This window comes from Melopsittacus undulatus, chromosome 6 (genome assembly GCF_012275295.1).
Source record: "Melopsittacus undulatus isolate bMelUnd1 chromosome 6, bMelUnd1.mat.Z, whole genome shotgun sequence".
NCBI lineage: Eukaryota > Metazoa > Chordata > Aves > Psittaciformes > Psittaculidae > Melopsittacus > Melopsittacus undulatus.
This window is the reverse complement of record NC_047532.1, coordinates 44464688-44481655: the sequence shown is the minus strand read 5'-3', so window position 1 is coordinate 44481655 and position 16968 is coordinate 44464688. Positions and strand designations below refer to the sequence as shown.

The following is a 16968-nucleotide window of genomic DNA, read 5'->3' as shown; positions in this document are numbered from 1 at the left end:
TATGTTAAGAAAAAAATCCATTCTTTTTGCATAGCATTTGAGCAAGGTGTTTAAGAGTGAAAAACAAAAATCCTAAACAGATTGCAATCTTTTTCTGTAATTATTATTCACAAATTACGAAAGACTTAAATTTAAGGCACGGATTTTGATCACATAATGTTTACCCCAGATTTATAGGACTCAAATCCTGAGATTTTCATCCTAATCTTCAAGAACAGACTAATACTGGTGAGAATACATTAGAAAAATGACTTCTGTGTCCAAGCTGTCTGCATTCATAAACAAAATCAGATCAAAATAAGTCATTTTAGAAGTAGTACAAGTCTGGAATGGTTCTGAAGTTAGGCACCTAGCACGAGACTTGCACTAGTTAATTTATTTGAAAACATATTATTCAAAACAGTATGCAAAATTTTATCTGCCTCTGAGGTAACAGGGCATCTGAACAGTTGCACTTATTCAACATAATTTCACCTTTTCTAAATAATACCACCTTCCTTAAGGGCTATTAAAAGAAGAGTAAACCCATCCTTACAGCTACAATAAACAATATAGGCTCTTTAAATCTGGCAATGTAAAAGCCAGAGGAAACAAGAGACAACTGCCATGTCCATCCTGTAGTTTTGATAAAAATTTGTTATATTTTCTACAGGTGTGCCAGTTCTTTTCTGTGCAGAAAACCATAGTTTCTAGACTTAAATGATCTTAAGACTTCCATAGAATTGCAACTATAGGATATGACTGGATTAGTATGATTGCAGAATCTTCTTTTAGCTCTATAGGAGACTTCTTTTTCCTTTAAACTGTTCATTTCTTTGGCTTTCTTTTTCTCATTCTAAATCTCTGCCCAATCTAGAGGAAGGAGCCACAAATAAGAATATTGGGCTAATGTGACCTAATTACTTTTTGCTGCACCGGCATACAACTGTGAAGTGAATGGGTTTATAATAATATCTGGAACAAGAACAACAAAGTACTTATGCTTGCAAATACTGGGAGGAAAAAAATTACATATTTCTTTCTGTTCCAGGCAGAGCGAGCACAGATTATACTGTTTTAACATCAGAACCTGCATCACTTTCTTGTTTAGAAGAACTTGCATCATATTCCAGGCATAGTTATACTTCTAGTTGTTTTTTATGCATACATAAAAGTATTGTCATACACTTCTAAAGTCTCACTGGCCCCCAGTGAAGAAGTAATAAAAAAGAGAACCAACCCACAGACTGATCTCTTCCCAGAGATCATCCACTTTTTTCTCTGCAAAGGTTGGAGCCTGAGATTGAAAACAGATTGCTGCAAATGACTCAGGGGTCACCTTTTACATGAGGTCAAAATACTTCTATGTTGCCACATCTAAGTGCATTTTTTAATTGAGAAATTTCCACAACATCAAGACATGACAGTTAATTTACAACAGTTTTTGGGAGCAGCTGGATCTGTCTTTTTTTTTTATATATAAATATGCAAGAATGCTTAAGCTATGCCACAACTCCACACTTTGTTCTGGTTAACACTGCCTTTCCTATACTAGTATCAATATAGTAATGTTTTGACTTTCAGTACGCCACACCTGAGCAAGCAGGAACCTCTTTCTAAGCAAAAGACTTAGAGGCAGAAATAATGCAGAAACAGATCCAAGCAAAACTGTCAAAAGGAATATTCCCAACATCTACAAACATTTCTGATAAGTGTACAAAAAGTTAAATGCTTGTCTCAAGTTCTGTAGCTTAAGCCATTGTCCAAGGTTAAATAAGAACAGTTATTAATTTCACTGACAGTTACCCCATCACTACATCTATAAAACATTTTATATGACAGCCTCAGAAGCAGTTGTTTTGTAATCTTCAGCTAGCTCAGAACAATGTTCTGAATTTTCTATAAAGACTATTCTGCATTCCTGCTTTGATAAGCCTTGGATTTTTCCACCAAAAAAAAAAAAAAAAAAACCACCTCTAAGTTTCATTATTCTTCCTAAACAATTCTTTTTTTTAAAAAAGCACATGCTATGTATGTATTTTTCTAACTGTCCTGTTTACTCAATTTACCATCAAATCTCCTTAGTCTAAGCTGTGGCATTACATCTTGAACAACATTAGCACTCATAGAAGAGTTCTACATGTCCACAGATTACTTATAATCCATTGATACTAGATGTATTAATTTAGTCAACATTCTGGATTAACATCCTCTGTGTCTGGGGCAACGTGTGCAAATGACAGGTCAATGACAGATGCACTATATCTACATACATCTTTGACTAATTCTTAAGGTATATTAAGAACAGCATGTGGAAGAGGGCATACTGTATGCTGATAAGAAACCTTATGTATTTATCATAAATTCTTCCATTTGGTAATTATGGTCCAGTGACCAACTTGTGTCAGCTGGAACATCTAGCTCATCTTGTGAGCCAGCAGAGGAATATAAGGAAAATTTGCTAGACTGTGTTCTTATCTCCCATCTGAAGATGAGCATATGGAAGATTATTGAAAATTGTCTCCTACCCAGTTTCTTTTTTACTGAAACACTGGTAATTATTAAACAGAATATATGTGTGCCAAATGTTTTAAGGCACAGATTTTACTGCTTTCTCACTGATGTGAACTCTTGACAAACTATCACAGTTCCAGCACACGTACATCATTCAAGTGGTATTATTTCTTTAGTAGGAAGTGGAATTTAAGTTATCATTTGAAAACAACACATAAAATGTAACGCCCAACTGCTCGTACATGTGAATAAATGTCAGCAGAATTACACTGCCTTCACTCCTGTGCCATGGAAGTAAGCTCTACATTACAAACACACACCATCGTAGATCCTGTCTGATGGACATGTTCCAGGAGCTCTCTGTGCTCCTAACTTTATCATTAGTGTCTGCCACTGCTGAAGCCCCTCACTCAACATGAACTCCACCCTGGAAAACTCCACTAAAGAAAACGTGCACAGAAGTGCACAGGGGGGCTGGAATGAGATGATCTTAAGGTCCTTTCCAACCCCAACCATTCTACGATTCTGATTCTAAAACTGTAAGTCATACCAAGAGAATTTGTTTTATCAGTTATATGCGTATCAAAGTAGCATGTCAGATTTACTGTGTAGCTGTTAATCTTACAACTTCTGCCACAGACTGTTAGTCTGAGTTCTCTGAACATTTCATGAAACAAACCCATTAAGGACTGTGTAGCAGCTTTCAGAGGTAAAGTACCCCTACATTTTAAATAACGCATTATGCACTGGGAAGAAGTGAGTGAGCAAAACACATAGTTGACACATTATGTGCACAGTCAAGTCACGTTCAAAGGATGGACAACACATTAGTCACCAGTCTATTTTGAAAATGATCTGTTCTCCTTGAATTTCACTTGAACTAGTAAGTACTAGAGGAATGCCTTATTCTAATTCAGTACATGCACTTTCATAGTAATAAACTAATTCTGTTGTTATCTGTACATTATGAGTAGGGCTTATGATACTGAAGTCAACATAAAATTAATTCAAACTGAGGGAGAGCCAAAACTTCAGTATTAATTCCCTGCTGAAGACTACAGAATAAATCTGAAGTTGCCAGTTGCTAAATCAAATGATTTCACAAATGTTCCCTGACACAGACTAAGCAGAGAGAAAAGAAATTCTACAGCTATTCCCTGAAATTGTTGAAGTCAAATATAACTGTATTTTAGAGTTAACCTATAGGCATCAAAATGAGACAGCTTCTAAAGGGAGGGCAACTGTAATCCAACAGTTACCAACAGTCAATAAACAGAAAACCTAACAATGCCATTTCAGTGCAAATGCTTCTCAAATTGGAATGCAATTAAACCACTTGTATTGACATTTACATATGGACATAAACACAAGCCAAAGAAGGTAAATGTGAATGTTTGTGCTGATTAACCATTTATCAGCTATTATCTTTTTCTTTGCCAATTTTCTTGTATGCAGTAGTCTTCTCATATTAATATTGAAATCTGATACTGAATCTGTTATTCTATCAATATGCAAATGAAAAGAGAAAGACATGAAAGATGTAAAGTTTGAACTCAGTAAGGATTTAGCTGCTTCACTGTAAATTACTTCTTAGCCAAGCCTTCCTACCCCCGATTCCTTCAACACAGCCAACATATTTCATCATAGTCGGATAAGAATGAGCTAATAAAGATCATGAGTTCAGAAAGACAACAGGAAGTTTGATAAGAGGTTCTAAAGATGCACATACAATATGGAAATACTAGCTCAGGACCTGAAAACTGGTCTACCTTGGCAATACTACTTCCCATTCAGGACATACATGTCTACACCACAGCCAACAGAGCACTGCCTGATGGAAGTATGTTCACATTTACCTCAGGTATGAGATGTAGTAAGCTTATAATAAAAAACTAACGAGAGTTTTGACGAAACAATTTGTTTATAACCATCTTGTATTGGTTCATAAAAGCACCTCACCATGTGTTTTCTCATTATTTTCAATGCTATATAAAATGAAAGATATACCACCACTGAAAATCAGTAGAAAAGCATACATGATTAAAAGTCAGACACATGCAGAAAACATGAACAGAAAAGCCTGAGAAGGAAAAAAACAAAGTAATAAACACAGACCCTATGTGAAATCAAGAGCTCACAGTCATAATGTGAACACTAGAACTCACATGGTACCACTGCATAGCAGGGTATGCTCATTTTGAGAGGTAAAAATGTTAGCACTGCGTAATTTTAAAGAGTAAAACCAAATTTGTCCCTTCATTTTTATTTTTAAAATTGTCAAACCACAAAGATTTGTAGTGCATAAAGCCCATTTTGAATAGGCTGCTTAATTAGTTCTGTAAGTCTAATATATCAGCTGCCTCAGGATCTGGACAGCAGCCAAGCATCCCAAGTTCAACACATACAGTAGCTCTATCTGTTCTTTATCCTAACACAGAAGGACTAAAGCTATTACAACCTGAAGTTACCACTAATGTATCTTTCATAAAGTTTACTTTGGGCTTGTTCAGCCTGGAGAAAGAAGCCTTTGGGGAGACATTAGAGCAGCCTTCTAGTGCCTAAAGGTGGCTGACAAGAATGCTAGGACTTTTTACAAGGGCATGTGGGGATAGGACACAGGAGAATGGTTTTAAACTGAGGGGAGATTTAAATATTTGCAGTAAGTTCCTTACTGTGAGGGTGGCAAGGCACTGGAATGGGTTGCCCAAGGAAGTGGTAAATGCTCTATCCCTGGCATTGTTCAGGGCCAGGCTGGACAAAGCCTTGGGTGATGTGGTCTACTGAAGGGTGTCCCTCCACATGGCAGGGGGTTGGAGCTAGATGATCCTTAAGGTCCTTTCTAACCCAAACCATTTTATGATTCTATGACAAAATCTCTCCCCCACCTGTTAAAGTTATTAAAAGAGCAGATCAGTATTTCAAGACATTCTGGACTGAGAAGTACTCAGTGGGGGGCTTTTTTGTTGTTTTGTTTTTAAGCACACTTCTACTCAATAGCCTGATGTGAAAAGTTCAGGATAGCTGGTTGTTTTTTTGGTAGTATATTCATAAAGACAGCAAGTTGTTATTCTGTTTGTCCTTAAACAGAAAGGAGAGATACCACATGAAATCAGTAATGATATCACACAGGTACTGGCACTTTTTCTATCAAATATCTTTACAGGGGAAGCTGTGGTAAAACTTGAATTTTACAAAAGCTTAATTTTAAACATGCCCATGCTGAGATGATTTCCAATAGCTCAGTGAACAGAGAGGCATTTAGTGTCAAGTACAGCTGGAACAGCTTGCTAGGATCTTCAGAAACTAAATAGAACAGCACAAGTTTATATAAAGGCACAATTTCTTTATGCATACTTTAAAAAAGAAATAATCATCCAATCACTCAATTTCTTTCTGTTCACTTTCTCATAAGAATAAGTGGTAAAAATATTCCTGAAAGGTGAATTTGGGACTCCCGTACCTTAAATACTTGTCAAAAGCAAACTTACAATTACATTATCAATTTAGATAAAATCCTTTTATAGCACAGAAGATGACAAAGAATTCCTGTAATTAACCATTACAGTTTTAAACGTTAATGCCAAAATGTTAAACATTCACATGGCATTGGCTGTTGGCTTTTCACATATGAGAAAAGCTTTGCAAACCACTGTAATGAAGAATTACAGATTTATATATTATTTCACCGAACAGTAATGTTTCAGGTATTAGTGTAGTGGGTTAAAACTTAAACAGGGGAGATTCTGGTTAGGTATAGGGAAAAAGTTCTTTACCGTGAGGGTGGTGAGGCACTGGAACAAGTTGCTCAAGGACAATGTGAATATTGCATCCCTGGCAGTGTTCAAGGCCAGGTTGCACAGAGCCTTGGGTGATATGGTTTAGTGTGAGGTGTCCCTGCCCATGGCAGGGGGGTTGGAACCAGATGATCTTAAGATCCTTTCCAGCCCAAACCATTCTATGATTCTATGACCATGTGTTCATTCTAACTAATCTGCCCATCATGACTTGAAGGTGATCTACTGATCTACTGGTCCCGTATATTTAAAGAAGAAAAGCTTTACTGTACATGAGCACAGTTACAAAGCTATTTGCACCACTGACTTAAAAAAAAAAAAAAAAAAAAACAAAACAAACCAAACCACACAAAACCAACCAACTAAAACTGTCTGCTGCCCTAGAAATTTATATCAATATGCTCTTACAGTAGCTTAATTACATACTCACTACTAGTTGTCACCTCTAAATAATGTGACTTGTACACTTGTACAAAATTTAATTTGTAACTATTCAGAAACACCAGCTGGAGAAAAAAAAAATATTGCTTCCTTACAAAATCTTGGCAAATCAGTATACTCCTTTGAAAATGTTTACTACTATCCATTATCGGATCCCAAAGGACAAACCCAGAGAAACCCTTATTAAGTTTTCAACCCTATTCTATTATAAATATTTAGCATCATGGGAAAACTCAGAACTCTACTCCCTGTTTTGCTCTGGAGATACCACCTAAAGGGACTGCTTCTCTTCAAGTGTATTAAATGATGAAATACTGACATGTTTTCTTAAGCAGTATGTTCCATATAAAGAAATTATTTTTTTTCATCAATTCATGTTTATCTTAATTTGTACATTGGTTGTCATGCTCTGCATCACAATTGTTTCGATCTATATGTTGCAGACAAATAGGGAATGATGAAATACTAAACTGTTGTTTACATGAGAAAATAACTTATCTTGCAAATCTGCACTACCAACGAAATGCTCATTTTAAAGACCTGGCAAGTGTAAAATTATCTGTTACAGAATTACAGGGTTTGAGCAATAAACTACTGTAACACATGGCAAGCCAAAACACTAAGAAACAACACTTGAAGGAGGCCAAGTAAACAGCATCTTTTACAAAATATATTTTTTTAAAAAAGAAAAATTCTTTCAGTGCTTGTTGTAGTAAATGTGCTAGATATTGTCATTTCAATTATCATTTCAGCTACAGTTCACACCAGTAACAAGGTTGCTCTAGACATATAAAATCTGGTTTTATTCCTCTTTAATTCTTCTACCTAATCACTCCATAGGCAAGGACTGAATACATAATATTCACTATGGCAAGCAGAGACCAAAATTTTCGAGTTTACGTACCTCACACTGGACAACAATATCCATTGCTTGTCACCAGAATTAAGAACTGGATTTCCAATGAATTGGGCACCTGTGTATCCCTCCACCAGAATCAGAGAATTTAAGCTATTTCACTGCAGTGCCTTTCTCTTTGGTATCCAGGAAATTGCCTACTAACTTCTAGTTTTGGAACAATGTTTTTCATACCATAGACCATGTAGCCAGAAATAAATCAACCTGACTCACATGCAGTCTTATAGGAAAGCTAAAAAAGGACCTAATAAAGAAAGTTACATCAAATCACGTGCTTTGACTAGCAAATATACAAAGTATGCTCATAAAAAAATAGCACAGAGATAGTAATTAGATTAGTATTCTACATTGTACAATAGCCACTGTAAACTGATGAGACAGATTTTATGTATGGTATCAAACACTCACTCCCAGGGTTTTGCAGTTACGTTTATGAAAGGTTAACAGCAGGAACTAATACGAGTATCATGACTCTTTTCAGGCAGTAGGTGAAACCTTGAAGAAAAAGTGGCTCTGTCTTCACAAAAGTGACCTGACCTTTGCTTTGGTGGGTTTTTACTCTGCAAGAAATAAAAAGCACTGCATGCTTTCCAATGCATCCTTTCTAGCTGATAAACTATTTTGTTCTAGCACTCAGCACAAAAGGACTACATTTTCTAAAGATCAAATAGCATGTTATTAGTGCTAGCTAAGGATAGCTCCATGCGTCATACTAGAAACAAACTTCATAGACCTGGAATGTCATATGAATCATGAACAAAGAAAATATGTAATTGGCCAAAAACCTTTGTTATGGTTAACAATTAGAAGTAATTCTCACTGAACTAAATATATTTGATTTTACAGTGACTTTGCAGTTCTTTGGATATCAAAGGCATCACAAATCCAGCATGCTTATCTTTTATGACACTTCTGCTCTGAAAATTTCTTGCAGCATGCAAAGAACTCTGTAGGGTAACTACTTAGCTAACCTAAGATTAACTTGACTATTAATAAAATTTCTTCAAAACCCACAATATTATGTAATGGTTTTACCTGCAACCAATTAAATGTTTCTGAAACAACCTGTAGGTCAGTGCAAGCAATAGGTGATATTTTCACTGAACACAGAAAACATGATAGTGAAAGTAGTTCTAGTATATGATGTGGTAGCAGAGGACCCCTTCTGTTAATGGACTTATAAAGTATTTAAATATATTAAGTTTAGTGGAAAATGTTGCTTTTATGGAGCCAGATCCTGCAGTCTTTGCACAGCTAAAACTTTCACAGAAATCAATGGGAGCTTTTATATTAAGGACATGCCCAGTCACTAACATAATACGGTCTTGCTGCTATGCTTTTTGTGCATGCTCAGACTATCTCTGTCACTTGCAAGAGCTCAAAATGCAGAAATTTGTGTGAAATCAAGAAGACAAATACCCTTTTTATACAAAAATTATAGCTTCAAAGGGAGCATGGCACAATATTACTGCATTTTTCTTTGGCTAAAATATTAAATGATGTTGAAATATTTTGTCTTAAATATTTACAATGTATTAACTGAATTTAAAGTGAAGTTTAAAAATAAAAAATAAATCCTTACATTAAATTCAACACCATTGACCATTTTGGGGAGAACCGTGACAATGGCTACGATGGCAGAATTTGGCTCCGTATGTTCTGTTAGCAAAAATAAACCCCAGACTGTTTATATGATGTAAATTGCTTTTTAAGATGTTACTAGAGTTATAACCAGGGTGGGCCCACTTACACATTCGAGGTTCACGGAGAGTTTGCCCCAGTGAATTACAAGGAACTGCGCTTTATTGGCAAATTAAGCTCAATGCTGGTTTTTACAGAAAAATAAATAAATAAACCCAAACAAACCCAGGTATTTCAGATATAAACACTTGGGTAACTAAAATTACCTCAGGGGATTGATCCTGGTATGGATCTCATATGGAGACCATACGCTGGAGGAGGTTCAAACACTTGTGTTGGCACTGGAGTATTTCCAGCAGGTCTAGCCCCAGCATGGCACTGCTGTGTTCCTAGTGACTTCACTGGGACAACTCTGACACAGCCACAAGACCATGGCTAGGCCCCTCCCACTCTGTTAACTGCCAAGTTCACGGATGATTTATCACTGTTATCCTTTTCGAACGGTGTTTGTGTATTCTACTTTCAACCACGCTTTGGTTCCAGCCGCCAACGCCTGGTCGGTTCTGGGGTGTGTTGGGACGCGGTGGTTGCCCGGCTCGCTGCTGACTCGCGCCATTGTTGATTTCGCTGTTGTAGGGGAAAGGCGCTAGGGCGGCAGATAAGGCTGTTGCCATGGTGATGAAGGAGATTCCGAGGGAGGAGTCTGCAGAGGAAAAGCCCCTCCTTACTATGGCATCACAGGTGGGCGGAGCGCGGGAGCCCGAGCAGGCCGGGGCACGGGGGAGGCCGGCCCTCCGCGGGAGGCACGGCTAGGGGGAACTTCACACGCTCCTCGGCTTCCCCGTGCCTACCGGCAGCTGCGGCAGGCCGGGCTGAACCCCGTGCCGAGGAGCTCGCACCAGCGGCACCACCACGTTTCCTCACCGACGTGGGGGAAATAGCGTGGGGTAGACGGTGCAGTCGCTTGGGGGTTCGATGTTTTGACTTAAAAGTTTAAACTGAAATGCATTTTTCCCCCCAAATAAGGGGGTCTGTAAAAAGTATGTCACCAGAAAGTTGTCTGCAACCAGTTTAAAATTTCAGTTACAATTCATGCCATTGATATTCACACCACAAATACTTGCAGTGCAAATACAATACTCAATGCATATATAAAATAAGAAACAACCACTTCACAGTAGTGTCATTTTCAGTATCTGAAGTCCCATCCCTAAGCTCTCACTGAAGTTCCACTCCTGGTCCAGGTCAGATGTTAATTTTGCACACCTCATTGCTTTCATTCCTACAACTCCACTTGAAGGAAGGTTTAATGTCAAAACACCAGACCTTGCACCTGGGAGCAGCCATTGAACCTTACGTGCTTTCACTGGTTTCTTGAAGACCATGACTGAACACTACCATAAAACACAACACGTCCATCTTACTACAAGAATGAATTTTATTCCCTTCCATCACTCACATACATTAATTTGTTCCCCAAGCAAATGCCTTTAGTTTACCATCAATACTTAGTGCACACAAGTTGTTCCTACTCATCAGGACATTTAATGGTAGTAATCTGAACACACAATTGTTTTTATGTGAGAGCCTTCAATAAAATCCACAATCCTGTTTTGTTCCTTTCATGTTTTAGGACTACATCTATCATGTACTTCTCTTATGGAGCATCACAGATGCCCAGCACTAATATTACACATACATATTATTTCTAATATTACACACACACATTATAGGAATATCGTCTACTTCTTTGGAAACCAGGTCTGGCAAACTCTTTATCAGCCCCTGTTGGAGACCATACTTTGCTTGTGGTGAACTCTTAATACCTACAAAGCAATTGTACAAAGGAAAAGGATGCTCCCTTTAAGGCATAATTTCCAATTTTCTACTAAGTGATTAACAAACAATTAGAAACCAACAGAAAGTGCTGCTCCTTCTACCCCACACTCCTCCTCAAAAAAAGTGCAAAATTTCAATTGGCTTCAACAGGGGCAGGAGTTCAGCCTGGGTTCATTAAATGTTTAATGCACTATTTGTAGTCTTTGTCTGTCAGTCTACTCAGCAACAGTCTTATGATAAACTGATGAGTAAAATGCTTGTATCTGTTAGTCAGTGTAATTTCTTTCACTAAACACAAATACCTACATCCCTGCTATGCACCAAAGGGGTGCAGAAGCCAAAAGGAAGCAGAATCAAGTGAAAAAGTGAGTATTTACCATAGCCATCTCTGCATCATGTATGTGTGATGTGCAGTTATACTACCATATTGCATACATCATTTGTATCTTAATTGTCTGGCTGTAACGTTTTGAGATGCTGTCTCTTCAGTGTATCAGTGTAAACCTCTCTCTGAGACCATTCATTCAGAACAATGCACTGCTATCTTGTGATACACATTTAACCATCACCATCAAAGTGTTTGTCTCTACTCTTTACATGATGAAACAGATGGATGTGGTTGCTGCTCACAGGGTAAAACATGCAGGTTCCAAATTGGTTGCAAAATTCCCAAGCCAGACTAAATTGGAACATGAGAGTAGGGCCCAGTCTTTCCAAAGTTACCACCAAACCATTATGGCCACGAGTATGTCTTAGGAAGTAATTGTTTACATTCAGTATCTATGTTGCTCCATTGCTACAGTTAACTAAGCAAGAAAGCCTCAAGTAAAACGCAGGGATCAAGCCCAGATAGAGGAGCACTGGCTAGTCTAAAAATAAAAATAAGTCAAAACAAACAAAAAAAAAAAAGTCTCATTTCCAAAATCCTTGAATAGGTTAACCATGTCTGACCAGAAGCAGACTCCACGGGAAGTGTAAATGTAACCTGATACACAAAAGACACTCTAAAGCCTCATTTTGAGATTAACAGTGTACTGAGACCCCTGAATTTATATTTTGAGAGGTCCTTCTTTGCTCTGTTCCTCTAGAAAATGTTAAGAACATATCCAACACAGAGCAAGCCAGAGAAAGATTCACATTTTATTGTTATGCTCCAAGCAAAGCCCTGCTTGTAAAACACGTCACTTCTTGACATAAATACTGTGAATTAAGTTCTAATAAAGCTTCCAACTCACAGGTTATTTTATACCATCAGGTATTATTTTGTATCATCAGATCTGGAAAGAAATCTTCAAATAACATGAACCAACTAAGTAATGCAGACTGCGGTGGGGCTACACCATATGTGGCAACTGGGAATCTAGACCATCACTCCACCAGTAATAAATATACTACAATAAATAGAGGGGTATTCTTGGTAATTGAACAGGCTGTTCAGCATCTATCTTTGTGATTGTCTCAATTACATTCAATAAAAGTCAGTTTATTGGTGTGAGAAAGCATCCAGTAGCTGCCAAATTTAATACTTGAGGATCCACAGAGTAAGCTTTTGGTACTAATGGGATTTTGTAGAACATAACTCTATCTTATTGCTGTCTCTATCTTTCTGAAGATAATTGAGAACAGACTGGAACAAATGAAAAAGGGTATTTTTAATATGAATAGAACCTAGAAAAAAGGAAAGAAAGGTTGCTGAAGGTTCAAAGATCAACTGGAAGTTCAGCAATGAATCGGTATAAGTCTAACTGAAGCAGATAAATGAATGACAAAAAAAATGCATAAAAGCTTGATTTAAATTCCAGAATAAAATTTTTGTTTAACCTCTTCACACATTCTTTGCATTTGTCAAGAGAAAAAAAATAACTCACTTCAGAATTACTTTCTAATGAGAAATTTAAACATAAATATCCCCTGGAGTCAATGTTTAATTGTACAGTCAGCTATGAAATACCCAATACACTACAGGTCAGACAACTTCAAAGGTTCTGAATCAATAAAGTACTTTGATCCCCATTTATACTTTAAAATATAATTAACTACTTCACTGAGCAGTAAAAATAGTGCATGTTTACATGCCTTGCCAGCCTGATTTTAAACAAATCTCAGTTTCACATGAGTTATTTGTCACAGATTCATCACACGTAATTTAAATTCATCACTGGAGTACATAAATTGGAAAACCAGCAATGGTAGGATCCCTATTAAGGATAATAGGAAGAAAGAAAGAAGGAAGACCTGCAGGAGGTGATTTATGTCCAAGATGATCCGGTGGCCAATCCCTTTCTATTCCATATAATATCAGAGTGTAAGCCCATGAAAAAATTACTAATAAGGAAAAGAAATGCAAAGTGTATATATAGAAAGCTATCCCCACTCCTGTTTGTAACTGAAAAACTATAGAGCTGCCTGCTAAGAATTTATATGAACATTTAAATCAACTACATTTAAATCAACTACTAAATCTGATATTACTCAGAGTACAATTTTGATATTGACTGCTTATATTTAAAATAATTACAGGACATTTAGGTACAGAATTTGAACTGGAAAGAAGACATTTTTTAAAAAGTTGAAATTACATTGTAAGAAACTGGCTGAAATTCATCTTATCCCATGACAAATGCAGGTTATACCACATCAGCTTAAACCACATCCCAATTAACTCCACCAGATGAGTAAATTTATTTTATAGTCTCTCTATAGATTCTGTTAAGTATTCAGAATAGGAACCATTTCTTATTTTTTTTAAGTGATCTTCATTTGCATGCCATTGGTTGATCCAAGCACATTTATATTTGCTCCAGGGCTTTTGAGTAAAATACTCTAGAATTTCCACTGCCTAAATTCCACTGTTTTGTTTTTTCAAGGCTTTCCATTGTTGTTGGTTTTGGTTTTGTTTGGGTTTTTTTTTTTTGGTTGGTGGTTATGGATATTTTCTTGGCCAGTTTTTATTTTGTACTGGGGTTTGGTTGGTTGCTTTTTAAAAAAAAAAAAAAAAAAAAAAGAACAACACAAACAAAAAAACTCTGATAGGAGATTTTCCAAATTCTTTCATTCAATTTTATAAAGTAAACAGAGTAAAGATAGATAATATTCATTTCCCAGTGGTGTTTGTAGATTTTCTAGTGTGTGTATTAAGGACTCACTATATGAATTTGATTGTATAATCAGTTATTCATATAAAAGTTAACAGTTCCATTTGAATCTGTCATGTTCATTCTAAGCTTCCTCCCATTAAGACTTCCGTTGACTTACTCCATAAATGTTTACTAAACATTGTATCAGAATGGTGGAAAGATAAAGCGAATGAAATTAGTTTCTTTTATAGTAATCTAAACCAGAATTAACTCCACTTTAACTAACAGATAAATGCTAATGCAAAAAAGGCAAAAGTCACGTCAGTTTTAGATAGTGACAATAATTAAATTCAGACTACAGTAAATCACTGTACACTGCAGTCTGACCTCTGAGTGGCAATTTCCTTACTCATCTTAGGAGGACTAGACCTGATATCTGATATAATATTTTTATATTCTTTTTAAAGGATTCTTTTTTAAAGGATTTATGATAAATTCATTAGTATTTTCCATGCATCTCAAATCCATCTCATTTATTATAAAAGTTTTGACTAGTTTAGCAGAGGACACTTAAGGACTTCTCTTTTTCATCTGTTATTAAAACATGATAAATTCAAGAAGAGTAAAAAAACTACAAAATGCATAAATGCATGCTTAGCACTACAACTAATTAGTTCTTTACCTCCAACTTAAATTTTGTTCAACACCTTTATTACTTTTATGGCGGCAGTATTCATAGTTTCAGCAGAAACAGCCTCATGAGTATAATAAAGTTGCCTTGAAAATATGCTCAATAGTTACAAATTGGCTTGCCTAAAGTTACACAGATTTCTGTCGCATAAATGCATTTTTCCATGAAATAACAGATTCAATTTGAAATTGTCATGGGAATTGATGGTATATTTTTTTCATAATAAAAAAATGTTTCATACATCCTAAAGTAATTTACCATTCTGTAAAGACAAAGATTTGGGCAAACATTTTTTTTGTGAATAATATGCCAGTTTAACCCTGGTTTTAGTTTGATTTATTAGTAGGAAGCAGTTTTCAGAAATCTGTTGGTTCTTCATTCGCAAATACTCTAAGTAAAAATAGACTAACCTGTTAAAGAGCTGCAAGCCTATACTATGGTTGGTTTATATTCAATGAACTCATTGTTTGTACACTGAAATAGTTCTACTGAATTGCAAGTCCAAAAAAAATCACAAGCAGCGTTTGAGTTTCAAGCTCTTCAATCTCCAGAAAATATTTCAAAGCAACCACACATACCATGACAGACTCCAACAGAAAGACTGTATAACCTACAAGAAATTATGACTTGGTTCCTATGACTGCCTACAGTAACACATCCAAAACCACAGCCTTAGTCTAGGTATGCTACAGAACTTTGTTTTAAAAGAAAATCCCACAGAAAGCACAAGAAAAATCCATGCTATTTCAAAAGAATTGCAGCCTATATACAAAGACACAGCAAGGGTGCAGGAAGGACAGATTGCATGGGAAATGAACAAAGGGTATTTTTAACACAGCTGAACATTGGTAGGAGAGGCATAAGCTTCACAAAAATTAAATGTTGTGATTGTGAGAAGCCATGTTATTTTTGATCTTGCCCTCACCTTCATCTTTATAATCTTTATGCTGCAAACATGAGAGTCTGGCCTTGAGAAAAGCAGCAGTTGTGCTTATTCATTTGATTATGTACCCAACTCTGAATAGTGCATAACGCTGTATACAGTCTATTCCTGCTGAAACTCTTGAACATATCTATGGATCACTGGTGGTTCACAAAGAAATTGCACCTGCAGCTCAGTTCTATATGCTGTCAGTCTACGTTCAGCTAGTGAACAACATTAAGTAATTCTCCATTATTTTGTAATCAATCATCATAGTTGCCCCCAAAGATGCTGCAAAACAACAAATGCATTACTTGCATTGTGAGTGAAACATCGCTCTTCTGGTTTCCATCCTCTGCACCTTATCTGAAATAATTTGAGAACCGTGGTTCTCAAAGTCAGACTTCCTCTACAGCTGGAGTTGCCACACAAAGTAACTTCAGTGAATGATACAGAAACCAGAATCTAGCATCACAAGTTACCATTTGTTTCCCATAGATACTATCATGATACTTGTGGCTCCTTCCACAGTACAGATTTCTTCAGGGCTTTTTCAACAGATAACTTCTGATTCTGTAGCCTTCCTGTTCCACTATTCCAACCTGGATTTATTTAGCTTACATGTCAACTCTTTTAATCCCTCAGTTAACTAGCAGGCCGTTTTAGGAGTACAGACTAGGTACTTCCATAAACTAACATTAGAGAAATTATTTTTAAAGGAACACTCTATAACTTCTTGGTGACTATATTCAAGGATTTCTAAGTATTTGTGATTAATCAATTCTTAATTTTGTATTTTATCACCAATCTAGAATAGTTCTTCAGTTCAGATAGTGATACAAGGAAGGAGAGAGGCTAAACCACAAATCACAAGTTAACACCACAAAGACAATTCATAGCCAAGTGAGGGGAAAAAGAATAAAACCATCTAACACCCAGGAAGCGAAGGTACTCTATTTTAATAAACAGTCTGCTTTACTTAAAAAGTGCATAGAGCATGCAGATATTAACGCAAAAGACTTAACCATATTTTTACCAGCATAGCAAACACCAGATTATCAGTCACAGCTGAAATATGACAGGAGTAGCTTTCCTCCCCCTTCCCTCATGGCTCTGATCCAGCAAACCAGTTCTGCTCATGCTTAACTGAGTTT

At 36.4% G+C, this 16968-nt stretch overlaps 1 protein-coding gene across 1 annotated transcript in view; it reads left to right on the top strand.

The window, feature by feature from the left end:
• Positions 1–9927: 9927 nt before the first annotated feature.
• PEX5L (peroxisomal biogenesis factor 5 like) overlaps positions 9928–16968 on the top strand; it is a 39394-nt gene continuing 32353 nt past the window's right edge. The window contains exon 1 of the mRNA XM_034063949.1: positions 9928–10026. Coding sequence (XP_033919840.1) covers positions 9958–10026 — 69 coding nt within the window. The 5' untranslated portion in view covers positions 9928–9957. The remainder of the gene's footprint in view (positions 10027–16968) is intronic.